General features: G+C 37.1%; 1 protein-coding gene across 2 annotated transcripts in view; it reads left to right on the plus strand.

The window, feature by feature from the left end:
• GARNL3 (GTPase activating Rap/RanGAP domain like 3) overlaps positions 1–16,485 on the plus strand; it is a 221,895-nt gene that overhangs the window by 38,164 nt on the left and 167,246 nt on the right. For both annotated transcript variants that reach the window (XM_007474670.3, XM_007474671.3), the window contains exon 5: positions 1,532–1,650. In XM_007474670.3, the coding sequence (XP_007474732.2) occupies positions 1,532–1,650 (119 nt within the window). The remainder of the gene's footprint in view (positions 1–1,531; positions 1,651–16,485) is intronic.

The raw sequence follows: 16,485 nt of genomic DNA on the forward strand, positions 1-16,485 counted from the left end.
GGCTAAAATTAGTGATAGAGGAAGAAGGAAATGAAGGAATCCCCACAAGACCAGAGATGTAGATGTCTGTTTCCTTTAATTCTGTCAGGCTCTCCACAGTGCTATTTGGAGCATTAATGTAGCAGCTGTTTGCATGTTCTAATAATCTGCAGAAATCAACAGTTTAGGAAATGGCTAAACTTCCTACCAGAGAGCAGACTGCAAACACAGAACCAGACTCTTTGAGTCATTACCTCCCTGTCAGCTAGCAAATAAAGTAGAAAATCTGTGCTCCAGAATTTGAGACATAATATGGCTCCAGGCTCTCTACCTTGTCCTAACTTCACACACAACTTCCCTTCTAGATACCTGCAGACTTGAACTATATATACTCCATCCCCCTATTCTTGTCCTGCTCTCTTGCCTTCTGCCTTCATTCACACTGTCCCCTCTACTCCCTTTCTTCTCACCTACCTACCCCATTTCTAACTGTTGGAAGTCTTTCCCTGCCTTTAAGCAGCAACTCAGATGCCTCCTCCTCTCTGAAACCTTCTCTTGCACCACTATCTCTACTAAATAAAAGTTATGCCCCCAAACTTCACATTTCTTATACCTGAATCTCTCCTTTGCCTTTGTGTCATTTATGTAGTTATTTGTGTATGTACCTTTCCTAATTATTGAATTATAAGTTCCTAGAAAGAAGGATGGGTATATATTATAGCTGTCCTAGTATTCCCAATGCCTTGAACACAGTGCTCAATTGAAATTGTTTTATGGAAAGAGATGAACAAGAATTACACATTCTGGAAAGTTTTAATGAGTTGGTCTTTCCATCAATAGAGGAAAGTATCCTTTTGTATACACCATAATGAGATGGCAGATGTATTAAAATACTAAAGACACTTGATAGACTAAATACCAAAAGAACAGAATGTACTATAGATCTGGTGCCTGCCTTCAAAGAATATATTGAAGGTGTCATCAAGGTTTGAGAGCAGGGAACATTCATAATTACAAAACCTTTCTTCAGAGAAAGTTGAATATTTTTAATTTGTGAGAAAATTGGATTAGGTAGGAACAAAGAAAGAATTAAATATGCAGTGGAGTGACGACGGCATTAAAATAATGAATATTAAAAATGAAGGAGGAAGGGAGGATGCTATAGTAAACAGTGGATGGCCAGACCAGGGGCTCAACTTAGAGCTCAGATCTACCAGAGCTATAGATCAACCAGATCTATAACCTTAGCCTTTCAGCCTCAGTTTCTTTATAAGATGAGATTACAATAAGTGACGTATAATGGTCCCTAAGAAATCTAAAATTTATATCATTTCAATGAATTTTTTTCTAGGAAGTGATAATTCAGAGTTAGGAAAAGAGGTAGAAAACTTGTAATAAAAGAAGTTAGCTTGGAATATTTCATACCTCCAGCAACCAGGTATGAAGAGAGCAGATAGGTTTGTGGGTGAACTACAATTACAGAATGCTGGAGTAAGAAAGAGGAATGAAAAAGCAAATTGTAACTGTAATTCTGAATGCATTTCCTTTCCAGTTCATCAGAATTACGTCGGCACTGATATTGAGAAGAGCCCTTTCTTTCTGTCTGTAGCACTTTCTGACCAGAACAATCAACGTGTCCCTCAATACAGGGCAATTCTCTGGCGAAAAACAGTAAGTATTAAGAATGGTTGAAGTCTCAGTTGATTGTGTCCTCAGTTTTATTGTGTTTTTCAAAGCTAGACTAATTACATTCATTCAACAAGTATTCATTGTGTGTCTTTATATGTTTAAAAAAAAAGATCTGTGCTATGTATGCAGTAGGGAAAAGAAAAGGATAAATAAGGCCATCCCTAAAGGAATTCACAATCAGATGAAGTCAGAGTAGTTCATACAGGTACTGAAATACCTTTCTATAAAGGCCTTTGATCCTTACTAGCAGACAGTGCTGCCCCCAGTTAGCTCAGTTGTGGACCATTCTCTCTAATTCTTGTGAGACTAGTACAGCTGGCAAACAGTAGTGGCTATCTCACAGACTAGAAATACAGAGACATACTTTTAAAACTGGAAAGGACCTCAGAGGCTGTCCCATTCATTTTGCAGATGAGGACACTGATCAGGGATTAATAGCTGAATAAGAGAAAGAGGGAGGGGAGAGCATATGAGAGCATTTATTAAGTGTTACTATCTGTAAGGCATAATCTAAGGAATCAAATCTAAGGATACAAATACAAGGAATCAGATCATTCCCTGCCCTCGAGAAGCTTAGATTTTAAAGGGAGAAGGTGACATAAAAAGGGATGGTGGAAGCAGGAAGCACTGGTGGTACACAAACTTGAACATGGGAGGGCTGGGCCCCAAGAAAATAAGGCAAAAGCTCACTCATCAGAACTGGAAGAACGATGGCACAGAAGGCCTGGGTTCCAGCAAGGTCAAGTAAAAGCTCACTAGTCAGATAAGGTTCCATGGCAGTAGGAAGATGCAGACAAAAGCCAGAGAGAGGTAGCATTATTCTTAGTTTACCTCAATGAACCTAGCAGCTCATTAGAATAAAGTTGTCACTGGTAAAACTACCTATTAGAAAATGGTATCAGTGAAGACTTACTAAGTATCATAGTGGATCAGCAGGTCTTTAGCTTAGATATAATTAGATGCCTAAGAGACAGGAAGTTGAAAAATAAAATGAATATGGCTGTGAAATGTGGATAGACCTCCAAAGCCACACATGAAAATTAGTCTCTGTTATTCCTAAAGCATGAAGATAGTTATCTGTCACCTATGTGTATGTTAATAACCGTGTTTATGCAGTATGAAGAGTTGCATATATGTTGTTGGTAAAATTCCAGTTGGTAAAAGATAATTGCATGCAGCTTTTTATCTTGATCTCTTTGGATACAAGTTATATTCAGAGACAAAATGTTAGGCCTGAAAGAAACCTTAGTGATCATATGATCAGATTGTTGAGATATTTCAAAGATACACTGCAGATGACAGTCATTCATACCTTCTCATGCTTATTCATTGCAATGCTTTTCTGCGTCCATCTATAAAATCTCCATAAAAGATCATCTCTGCCAACATGCTGGAGGCCTTCCTTTGAATCTTTTAGTATTTTGCAAGTAGCAGTGTGACTCCCCAGGTTATGCTCCCCAACTTTGATTATATGACTTACTTATTACTTGCAGTCATACATGTCCTTGATGTATCTTTGATGTCACTTCTCACGCCCCAGCCTTCATAGACATATTTTGTAGGTGACTCACACCCACCGTACTACTATAAGTTGCCCTACGAAGTTGTTACATTCCATGGTATACAACCAGCAGCATGAAAAAGATGGGCTTTTATGACAGAGAACAGATTTCACTGAAAATGCTTGCAATTTCTCTTATATAGTTCAGCCAATTTTGTTCTTCCTGACGTAGTGCAGAAATAGAGGTCACCAGAATTGAGGAGGTTGCTAGGTCTTCATCGTGAAGATATAAGTCCCTGTCAAGGGTGGCAAGGAAGACTATGTGATTCATACACGAAAGCATTAAATGTTCTGGAAGAATAGACTAGAACCTTAATTAGGGAGCAAAGACTATTCCCACTTGCCCTCCAATGGAGAGAGTTACAGAGGTAGTGCTAAGTCCAGAGAAGAGAGACATTTTAATTAAATGAAGGAATTGGAAGTTATAGTTGAAAAAATTGCAAGAATAGAAGAGAAAACTCAGAAAAGAGTAGGTGTTCCACAGGACAGAGTTGAATGAGCTAGCCAGTGGTTGGGTTGGAGAAGGCCTGTGGAAGAATAGAGTTGATAAGAATAAATGTGAGGGATGGGAGGAAGGGAGTGTTGGCATGCCACTTGAACTTAATGATAGTGAGAGCCAGGGCAGTAAGAGGCAATTTGGTGTGATGTGGCTGTGGTCTCTTGGTAAAAGTGATAAAGGAGTTAATCTACACCTGAAATAGAAATAGAATTTTGAATTTTTGCCAGCTGCCACAATAATTCTTTAAAAGAAGAGCATTAAGTGAATCCACAACATGCTACTGAAATGGGAGCTGGGAGTATTTTTTTCTCTATGCACAACTCACTTTGGAATTAGCTCATCTATTTATTTTGTAATTGTGCCTTTTGTTTCTCTAATGAGATTCTAAGTCCCTTAAGAAAACAATTTTATTCTTAAAATACTTAGTAGGTTCTCAGTAAATTGCTTTTTGAACTGAATCTTAGCATGCAAAAGAGAAAAGAAAAAATTTCTGTATTGTTGAGTATTTATTACTTGCAAGACATAAGAAGGTAATGATAGGTTTAAAAGATAAAAATGACCTTGGAAATGTTAAAGAAATTATAGGTAATGGAAGGCTTCTTTTCAGAATTGTTTTAGGTGTCAAGAAGAGGGTGGAAAGGAAGATGAGGCGTGAGCTTCCTAGAGACTCTCAAATCAGTGAGAAAATGAAGGAGTTAAAGGCAGGAATGATAGCAGTATGAACAAGCTGTTGGAGAAGTGCTCTTGGGCCTTATGCTCTCACAGCTGAATCCTTCAAGGTATTTAAGGATTGCTTGAGTAAACCCCTCAGTGCCATTTTTGTGTGAAATGTGGAGGGGGAAGTGAAATAAAGATGATAATGACACACTGAATCTTTCTCTGCTTGTCCTGGGTTTGTTAATTAGGCCTTGTCTATATACCAGGACCCCTTGGGCAGCTTTGCCAGGTGTCAAAACCCCTATGAGCTTTATTCCTCTGCAGGGTTGCATTTAATTTAATCTTTATTCTGACACGGAAAACATGACCATTATTTGTTTACAACTTAACAGAGGAGAGGCCTTGTTTGCCCTTCTGAGAATTCTCTGCTTTCCCTGCTTCCCCTCTCACCTTGTGGCCCACCAGAAAAAAAAAAAATCATACAATGGCATGAGAGTGTTAGCCTTCATGAAAATTCCACAATAGCAGGATCAGAAATTGTCTGAACTAGAGGGGATCATGTGATCCAGAAGCAAGGAATACTGAGTAGCTCAACTGCAAGATTGGCAGGGAGGAATTGAATAACATAATGCTGGGACATCACAAGTGTTTCTGCCCACTCTCTACAGCTGGTATATGTAAGAGAGGAAGAGGCAATGCAGTATATATATAATATGGCAGCTAGCTAGTATATTAGATAAGAGTGCTGGGCCTACAGTCAAGAAATCTCTTCCTGAATTCAAATCTGGTCCCAGATACTTACTAAATGTACATCCTTGAGCAAGTCACTTAATCCTGTTTACCTCAGTTTCCTCATCTATAAAAATGAGCTGGGGAAGGAAATGGTAAACTACTCCAGTATCTTTGCCAAGAAAACCCCAAATGGGGTCACAAAGAGTCAGATACAACTGAAACAACTAAACAATAACAACAAACACACACACACACACACACACACACAACCTCTTACAATTTTCCTATCTAATGTCACTGCTCCCTGTCAGTCTGAGTCTTTCACTAAATCATCTTTCTCCTGCTATCCCTAAAGTACTGGTGTCCTCCAAGATATGATGTCCTTAACCATTTTTTCTCTATATACTTTCTGTCAGAAATCTCACACCCTTCCATGATTTCAGTTACCACATGTCTTCTTATATGATACCAAATCTGAATATTTATCTATGATCTTTCACTGTGATCTAGTCCTGCATTTCCACTTGCCCACTGAACATCTCCAAGGGGGATGTTCTTCTAGCATCTAAAACTCAGAAATATCAAAAACTGAACTGCTTAAATCTGCCCCTTCTCACAACTTCTTTATTTCTGTGGCTAACACCACCATCTTCCCACTATCCTGTGCTCTCTTTGGCTCCTTCTGTTCCCTCACCCTCCACATCCAATCAGTGGACAAGTCCTATTGATTCTACATCTAAAATACTTCTTCTCTACTTTCACTGTTACCACTGAAATAGAAAAGTAAACTGAGGGAAACTATTACTTCTTGAAATGGAGAAAGTAAACTGAAGGGAAGTGTTTCTTCTGCAATGACTGTTCTACTCTCAAGTTCTCTCTTTCTCCAGCCTCTACCACATCACCCTGGTTCCAATTTTTGTTAACTCTCTTCTGAACTATTATAATAACTTCCTAACGTTTTTCTTTGTCTCTGCTGTCTTCCCTTTCTAATCTATATTTCACATAAAATAATCATACTTTAACTTAGTAGGCCTTTGTTGAGCAGCTACTGCATAGAAGGCACTGTGAGAGGCACTGAGAACAAAAATATAAAAATTGAAGTTCCTGTTCTTAAAGAACTTAAATTCTGTTTTGGAAATGTTGAGTTTGAGGTGTCAATAGGAAATCTCCTAATGTCCAGCAGGAAGTTGATTATATGGGACTTCATATCAAAAGATAGACCAGGGCTGGAGAGTCATCTCAAATGACTGTTATTTTATAGAGGTGATAGCTGAACCTATGCCTGCTTAGATTCCCAGTCTATCTAACCCAACTCTTCATTTTATAGTTGGAGAAACAAAGACCCAGAGTGGAGAAGGAACTTGTCCAAAGCCACATCTAAGAACAACTAAGTACTTCATAGCTGGAATTTGAATTCAAACTATCATGTCACTCCCATGTTCAACCATCTTCTAGGGTTTTCTGTTTCCTATGGAATAAAATGGGCTCTTAACAGGTGGCACTTTCTTTGGGAAGTTTTTCCTGATTCCTGTAGTTATTAACTTAGTCTTCCTTCTATAATTATCTTTCAATCTACTTCTCTCTCTCCTTGAGGCATCTTCTAGGTCTCCCAGGAAAGGGTTTAATAATTGTTTTTGTCTTTTGTTTCCCCAAAACCTAACAGAAGCCCTTCATGTTGTCAGAAATTCTCATTTCCACTGGCATTTAGACCAATTTTTTCTGATTTATCCAGACTTAATTCACACTATTGTCCTTCATACCTGCTTTGCCTTTTAGCCAAACTCATGCACTATCTTACCCTGTGCTTTCTACTTCCATCCAAATAGTGTTCAAGGAAGCACCCCTACTCCATCTCAGATCTAAATCACATATTCCCCTTTTCTTTGTCAAAAACCTCTCCTTTTAAGTCTTATCTCAAATTCTACCCCCTCTTTGAAGCCTCTCAACTGAAAGTGATCTCTTCTTCCTCAAATTTTCTAAGGATGCTTTGACTCTACCTCTCTTTTGATATTATCATATTCAACCTTGTATTTTGCTTATTTGTACACATATATGCCCCTTCTTATTATACTGGGGGCAGGAACTGTGCCATTAGAACATAAATAGGCTTTATACATAGCAGGAGCTTCAATGTTTATTAAATTCCAAATGGGGTCACAAATAGTCAGATACAGTCAAAATGACTGAACAACAAAAACATCAGACCATTGGCATAGAGGCTACAAGGAAATTCTTAATAATGAACATTCTAATAGCTCCCTTATAAGGAAAATAGAATCCTTAGTAATGTTTCTAAATATATAAGGCACTTAGTTATGGTTTTTTTTGTAAAGAGGACTACAATAGACTTCTTTTCCAAAACCCAGCTAAACATGCTTAGACAAAGACTTTACAATTGCTAGAAGAGAAAGAAGGAAAAATAAGGTAGAACAGAACTCAGCCTCCATTCCTCTATTTAACTTGGGGTAAAGGAAGGGTGAGAGGCTGTTCCCTCATTGAAGAGAAGGCAGATCCTAGAAGTGACTCCTTGTCACCTACCCAAAGAAAAGAGAGATATAAAGAGAAGATAAGAACCAAATTGCAAAAGCCCTATGTGATACTCCTGGTTAAACCAGATCACATACTGTAGGTCATATGCCCCGTAGTTATGATCCAAAGTTATACCTCTGTTGTTCTTTCAAACTGATAGTGCCTTTTCTTGACAGCTCAACTACTGGAAGGAGATAGTGTGGATCAAGGGGAGTCCTACATCATTCTATGAAGAGAAAATAAGTTCTCTCAGTCTAGCCCAATTGACTCAGTGAGAATCATATTGTTGAATCAAGAAAGTCCTGTCCCTTTTGAAAATGGAGATTCATTACTCAGTTCTGTGATTCCTTGAAGAACATTTCTTTGTTGGCTAGAGCCTGGTAGAGGAAGGGCAGGTAATTCTATCATTCCTTTTAAATAGCTGCAGAATATCAATTCCTACTTATGACACCACCAAGGAGGGCAAAGCTGGGAGTATTTCATAAGCTGGAATATATTTTAGCCTTTCATTTTAAAGAAAACTTAGTTCTAGAGAGGCAAAATCATTTGTCCACTGCTAGTAGTAAGGGTACCCTTACTCTTTTAAGTCCAGTGCTCTTTTCACTATGAAACCACCATGAATATAATACTATGAACTAAGAGGCCATTGCAATAGTCACTAACTCACCCCAATACAGTGCACATTATTTTTGGTATAAAGATGAAATATTACACATTGATATCTTTATTTATGATGATAAGATGGTACAATAGTCACAGAAAATCACCTTTCTTACTTCTAACTATTTTCCCTGTATCTAGACCATCTCAGGCTGAAAGACTCTGATATTCTCCACCCTGTTAGTTCTGCTAGTAGCAGAACTTATGTGCTTTCTTCTGATCAGCACCATATTCACCAGCAGTATCACCCCACGTTATAGTTGAAGAAACATTGGGTTTTTCAGAGTCTTTACTTCTATGGGTGAGGAATTAACTTTAGAGCCCAATGTCAGAAACACACCCTTTGTCGATAAGGTTTCTATAATAAAGAAATCATGTTTGATATTATTGTCATTTCTTTTCAAGAGAAAGTGACTAAAGTCTTGTAGATTCCAGTCAAATCCTAAAATGAAACAAGTGGCCCTCTGCCCCCAAGAGCTGGATGCTATATCCAGAAACCTCTTTAACAAAACCCTGAACTTCAGATCCTTTCTTTAGAGAGTTGTCCATGGAAAATTATTTTTAAAAAAATTTTCCCTCTAAATGGAGTTCATAGGAACTCAAGGAAGAAAGGAAGGAAAGAAAGGGAGAAAGAGAAGGGAGAGAAGGAAAGAAGGAAGGGAAAGAAAAAAAAAGAAAGACTGATTTTTTTCTTGGTATGAGCATAGCTTTTAAACAGGAAGAGACTTTAGATATAATCTAGTCAAGCTCCATTTTCCAGATGAAGAATCCAAGAACAAGAAACTTAAATGATTTGTCCAGGCTCACAGAGGTAGTAAGTGGCATAACCAAGATTCAAACCCAGATCAAATTCAGCTTTCTTTCCCTACATTGTATAGTCTTTCTTTTATAGAGAGAATTGATTTCTTGATAATAACTTTTTTCTTTTCTGCTTAGGAATGTTTTATGTTAATTTAAAATATCTGCCTGTTGACCTAGCAGACACAGGCTCATCCCATTTCTTTCTTCCCGTCTTTTAAGCCCCTGCCTTCTGGTTGCTGAATCCCTTCCTGCCTTTATTTTGCATAATGTTACTTGTGAACCAAAACATCCATCTTCATCACACAGATGAAACTCACCCTGGTCTCCTAAATCAATGGTATTCAAATTGAGGACATGCTTGGACCCATTAGGGAGTAGGAAATAAACTTAACCCAGGTTGTGTGTGATCAGCTGATAGGAGAATGGGAAGACTGGGTGAATTCTACCATTGCTTTGGTAGCCAATTGTGGGACTCATTTTCCAACACAACCACACTTAGCCTTATCCCTCCTTCTTCCTACTCACACATTGCCAGCCCAGATTCAGACCTTAATTATCTCTCACTGGACTATTACAATATCTTCCTAAATATTCTTCCTTCCTGAAGTCTTTCTCCTTTCCAAGTCTATGGCTCACACAGCTCAGTCATTTTCCTCACAAATACAAAGATGTCATTTTCCTTTTCAGTAAACCAACCGCATCCTAGATCAAATATTTCATACTTATCCTTTGTTAATTTCTATTTCTGACTATTTTATGGTATACATAATTATTAGTACAGTAGTACATATGTTGATTTCTAAATAAGTCATTATACACACATGTTGGAAGAGTAGTACTCAGCATTTTTTACTGATGCTATTTTGATCATTTTTCATTTATGTCCAACTCTTCATGACTCTGGGGTTTTCTTGGCAAAGATACTGGCATGGTTTGCCATTTCCATTTCTAGCTTATTTTACAGATGAGGAACTGAAGCACGGTTAAATGACTTGCCTACCGTCACACCACTTGTAAACATCTGAGACCTGATTTGAACTCTGAAAGATGATCCTTCCTGATTCCACATCTGATATTCTATCCATTGTGCTACCTAACTGCCATTGTTGCCTTTATACTGACAGGAATGTATAATCAAAGGAGTTTGGAGATCACTGCTTCAGAACCAGAGCAACCATTTGTGCTGGAAAACCCAGAATTCTATCCTTATATTGCACTTGATTGGGAGGAATTTTCTCCTGTTGGCTTGTTATTGCTTCTCTCTTGAAGTTTGATGTAAATAATAATAAGAATCATGCCACTCCATTTGTATTTTAAAATAAACATGGCACTTTATTGAATAAATCAAACCATTAAGATGCAGTGAACCTTTTGGTGATATTCAGAGTAACTTACATCATGAGCAATTCCTACTACTGCTATCAAATTAACTTTGCTATTACTTTTGCTATTAATTTTGTGTTTTATAAAACAGCTCATTTAAAGCTTTAAGTTTTATAGTATTATCATATGAAAAGCTACTTTTACTTACTTCTGTAATAAAGACCCAATTTTTCATTCAACTTTGTCTTTGTAGCTTACTTTGGCCACCAGATGGCAGGAAAAGGCCTTTGTTTCCCCCCCCCCCCCCCCCCCCCGCCCAGCCCTTTTTTTTTTTTACTGCTAAGGAATCTGGCTTCCTTAAAACCTTGCCTGACCCTCTACCTGTTCAGATTCTTCTTTTCCCAGGGCACTCTTTTTAGTGATGATCATGAAAAAAGATAAGGATAGATCACTTTTTCCAATCAAGAAACTAATAACAAAACGTAACTGTAAATGTGATTGCTAAATTTCCCTCTAGCTCTAAAATTCTGTCTCCTACTTTCATCAAATACGTTTCCAAGTAAAATATTTGAAAGGAATATGAACTTTCTAAATCCTATATAGTTTTTTTCATTATCTTTCATTTTCATTACTATCCACTTATGTTTTCCTCTCAATAGAAAAAAAAATCAGATACTTTTATCAGCCCCATTTCTTCTTGTTAATGGCATCAGTGATATTTTGCCCTCCCTACTCACAGAGTTTATATTCTAATAGGGGAGACAATGAGAACTTCAATGAATATATACACAGCATGAATAGAAAGTGAATATAAATATATACAAAATAGTTATAAACAAAGAAGTTTGGGAGGGAGAATAATGGCAGTTGAGAAATCAACAAAGGCTTCATTCAGAAGTTGTTTGACCAAATTATGAAGGCTGTTAACAGCTAGGCATACAAAAATGCATATATGTTTGCAAGTATGTATATGTGTATGTGTGTATAACCTTGACATATGTATGTGATTATATAAATTTCTTCAGCTTCTTTATATCCCATTGACCTACTCTTTCAATTCTCCTTAGCCACACATAGGGATGAGGTTGGTCACCCTAGATCTCACCATTCTCAATTAGTATTTCCAAAGACAGAGGGACATGTCAGCTCTCACAGCAGCCCAATCCAGTTTTGAACAGCTCTCATTGCTAGGACAATTTTACTAACATTAAACTGAAGGTGACTTCTTCGCAACTTCTGCTCATTGCTTTTGATTCTTCTGGGACTCTCTTCTTGGGCCAAACAAAGATGAAACTGTAATCCTTCTTCCTGTCAGTCCTTCACATACTTCTTTTCTCTTGTAACACCTAAGATTTCTATTATGTCTCTATAAGAATAATATGAAATGTCTCATTAAAAGCTTTGCTAGAAGCAGTTGGTGGCCTATTGAATAGAGAGCTAGACTTGGAGACTGGAGGTCCTGGATTCAAATTTGGCATCAGACATCTAACTGTATTACCCTAATCAAGTCACCCCAATTGCCTAGCCTTTACCACTGCTTTGGAACCTTGGAACCTTGGAACCAATACCTAGTGTAGTATACGGGTTTACAAATTTTTTTACTAAAAAATCTAGGTAAAATTCTATCTCCATCATTTTTCCTCAAATACTAATTTTGTAATCCTTTTAAAAAAATCAAGTTCATCTGGCATGACTTGATAGAAGGATAAAAAAGGAAAATAAGAAGAAAATAAAGGTTCAGAGAAGGCATTTCTAAGGAACAGAATCCAGAGAGTTTTACAAGCAAAGGAGAACAGGAAATGGAGTTGTACAGAGTGGATGTGGTCAGTTGCTGAGGAGAGCAGCTGGAGACCAGGATGTTGTATGGGAATAGTGCAAGTGAGGGGTCACAGTGGCCTCAAGGGAGCCACAAACCTAAAGAATTTTCTAGCTAGAGAGCTCACTGAGATTGTGATAGCAATAGAACAAAATATGATTTGATAATGATGATAATAATAGTTCACATCTTTATAGCACCTACTATGTGCCAGGCACCATGCTAAGCACTTTACAAATATTATCTCAGTTGATCCTCACAACAATCCTGCCCAGGGTTATATAGCTAGTAAGTGACTGAGAAGGATTTGAACTCATACCTTCCTGACTCCAAGCCCAGTGCTCTATCCACTGAAGTACCAAGCTGCTTAGTAATGATTAAAGTAGTAAATTCACCTAGTAGTGAATGAAATGCCAAAATTGGAATCTGAAGAGTCTGGAGTTAAAATCCTGACATACATTTGCTAGTGGCTTGACATTGAACAAAATTATGCAATGTATGTAAACTTCAGTTTCTTCCATCTCTAAAATATGGCTATTATTTGTATTATCCACTAAGCCTATTGTGAGTAAAGATCTTTATAAACCTTACAGTGCTATAGAATGTGAATTTTTGTTATTGTTGTTGCTGTTATAATTGCCACTTACCAGTGTCTAGTTAAGGATCTTGTGCCTGGGTGTCATGGCAAGTCTTTTGCAGGTGATTTCTTCTTCCTTTTTCTTTTGTTATTTGTGTGCCAAAGCTCTTTATGAGAGCTGTGGTGGTGTGCTCAGGGTTAGAATGTCTGGCAAAGATTTTCTTCTATGATTCTAGGTAAGGGTTCTAATTAAAAAAACAATCTTCCCCATGTGCAATGAGCTGGACCCTTTGTAATTTAGGGTTCTCTGCCCTTTTAACAATACTTATTCTTTTTATTCAATTCTTTTCATTCAAATGTTGTAAATAGTGAAGCATTCCACAAGTTTATCTCTTCACTATGAAAAGTATTAGATACAATATATATAGTATGTATATATATATACACATTTATATATATATACCCACACACATATATGTTTAAGTCAAATCTTCATTTCAACCACATTTTAATGATATATTTTTTAAAAATTTAATGTCCTTTAAAAAACAAATCTTTCTCCTACTGCCCCCTCCAGTTGAGCAAATATAAAAACAAACCCCCCAAATAAAGCCCTCATGATATAGCTTTGCAAAACAAATTCCTACGTTGGCCCTGTCTGAAAATGTACATGTTTTTCCAAATTTTATCACCTCTCTGATAGGAGGTGAGTGGTATGTTTCATCCTCATTCTTTAGGACTCATGCTTTATCATTATTGATCAGAATTCTAAAAGTTTTACAAAGTTCTAAGAGTCTCCAAAAGTTGTTTTTCTGTATAAGGTTATCATTTTACAAATTATTCTCCTAACCCTTCTTGCTTGGTTCTTTTGTAGTTCATAGAGATCTTCTCAGTTTCCTTTAAAATGTTGTAAACTAACCCAAAGATTACAATAGAATTAGAATTATCTTCCTTTCCCTCATATTTGAATCAAGGACATTTTCATGACCTATCCAGGGCTTCCACTGAGCAGAATTGATGGTATCAATTGAGCATTCATTTGTTTGAAAAGCAGTTGGAGGTAGGAGGGAAAATTCCTGTCTCTATAATGATTCTGCTGAGAACGAGGAGAACATTTAATACAATAACACCATTGGGGGCAGCTGGGTAGCTCAGTGGATTGAAAGCCAGTCCTAGAGATGGGAGGTCCTATGTTCAAATCTGGCCTCAGACACTTCCCAACTATGTTACCCTGGGCAAGTCACTTAACCCCCATTGCCTAGCCCTTACCACTCTTCTGCCTTGGAGCCAATACACAGTATTCACTGCAAGACGGAAGGTAAGGGTTTAAAAAAATACAATAACACCTTTGATAAGACAAATAACTTTAATGCATTTAAGAATTATTATTGACAAAATGACCAACCCAATTCTAAAGGAGCCACAATGAAACATGCTTTCCACCTACTCACAGAGAGGTGATGTATTCAGAGTGAAGATGGAGACATATTTTTTGGACATGGCCAATGCTGATATTTGACTATGTATATAAAGATTTTGTTCCTTTTTGTTTTTTTAATGGGGGGAGGGTGGAGCTGGAGAGGAGAAAAAAATAGATTTTTGCTAATTAAAAATGTATAATTTTTTTTTAAATTTCCTGTTCAGTTTGAGGTCAGAATTGTGTACAAACAAGCCAAGATCAAGAGCCAGACTGATGAATGGTAGAGATAAAAGTCTGGATGGAGGTGGGATGGCCAAAGGAAAAACAGAGTGAAAAATTGGGAATCATAATCAGATCTGAAAAGGAACTAGAGAGTAACCAAGTATAGAGTTTACATGGTGCTAATTTAGTGCACAGCTGTGACTCAAACCAGAATGAGAATTACTTCTACTCGACACATTCATTTGGGCTATAGACATTTTTATGCCCCATTTATGTGTCTTCTCTGCCCAGCAATTCCTTCTGAAGTTTCTTAAGCTGGAGCAGTCCTGTCTCACCTATCCATTGTCTTATTTTATTTTGTTTTGTTATGTTTTCTCATGGCAATAGTAAAGTTTACTTGACCTTGAATGATTCTAGATACCCTGTTGTGAGAGAATCATGGGTGAGAGTGAATGTACCAAGAAAGGATCGAGTCAGGCATGCCTTTGTGTGTGATTCTCTCTCACTCTACACAGTCCCACAAGCTTGTGGTGATTGAAGGCAGCTTGGCCATACAGTGGAATCTGTATCCAATCAAGAGCCCAGATCTCCTGGGTCTCAACCCTTATAGCTTATTATTGTTGCTGGGCAGCTTCACAGGGATTGAGAAGGAAGAGTAGCCAATTAATGAATGGTGTAGACTTCAACCCTTCCTCCCTTACTCAGCCACAGGACACTGGAGTACTAAAATTTACTAACCTTACATACCTGTGTTAGATGAAGTTTGCTAAACTAACAGTTTGCTCCTCTAGCCCTAAATACCAATCTAGTCAAAGAGTACATATGAATTTCCCAGCATGCAGGTGCCTCAGTCACACAGACATGGAATCTTGTCTGTCTGCTTAAGGCCTAGCAATAGGCCAGTCCTTTCAGCTATTTTAAAAGATTGCTGTCTTCATTAAACTTAATATTTTAAAATACACTTAAGCATAAAAGCTGAACAACTGTTTAGCTAGATTTTAAAAATAAACACTAGAATATTGTCAAGTCAGGACAACATCTAATAAGCACCTACCACATACCAGACCATGTACCAAGCACTAAAGAGCCAAAGAAACACAAAAATGGTACCTGTCTTTGAGGTGCTTATAATTTAGGGGGGGAGGTGGCATGCAAGCACCTATGCACAAAAATAAATATACACAGAGGGAAGACATCTAGGACAAGGAAAGGCTTATTGTAAATTGTGGGATTTTAGCTGAAGCTTAAAGGAAGCCAAGGAAGACAGAAGTAGAGACAAGGAGGTATAGGATATATACATTAAAATGAGCATTTGTTTTTTAGTGTAGTACCCTTTCCAACAATGCTACTATTTCTTGAAACATTTTGGCAACTAGTTTTTTGGAATTGTTTTCAGAGATAGTTTATGATCAAAATAATAAAATCTTCCTGCTTTTTATAGTTCATAGCTCATTTGTGTTTTATGATCCAAATGACAAAATTTCTCTTCTTTTTACTCATAAGTCATTTTTATAAAAATGAAGATAATTTACACTAATAGTATTTTAAGGTTTACAAAGTATTTGATTACAAGAAACCTGTTGGGTAGAAAGGGTAGGTATTATCATCCCCATTATAATAGATGGCAAAATTGATGCTTAGAACAGTTAAGTGCCTTGGTCACACAACTATTAAGGGCAATGGCCCAGATTCAGATATCCTGATGCCAAGTTCAGTGTTCTTTTTATCAAAAAGTAATTTTGTCTGTTACTGAAAATAAAATTCATTTTTAAGGGACAAAGAATTGGGGCCAGTAAAGTCAATTAGAAGAATATGCCACAGGCACTTGAGACAGTTTCAAAAGGGACATTCTAAAAATATTTTGAGCAATGTTAGTATCTATCTATCTATCTATCTATCTATCTCTATATATACATATATGCATATGTATGTGTGTGTGTGTATATATATATATGTATATATATATATACTTCCAAGCTAATTTTTTTTTGCATGGTATGCTAGTTCAAATGTGGTATTG

The sequence above is a fragment of the Monodelphis domestica genome, chromosome 1 (assembly GCF_027887165.1).
Source record: "Monodelphis domestica isolate mMonDom1 chromosome 1, mMonDom1.pri, whole genome shotgun sequence".
Lineage (NCBI taxonomy): Eukaryota > Metazoa > Chordata > Mammalia > Didelphimorphia > Didelphidae > Monodelphis > Monodelphis domestica.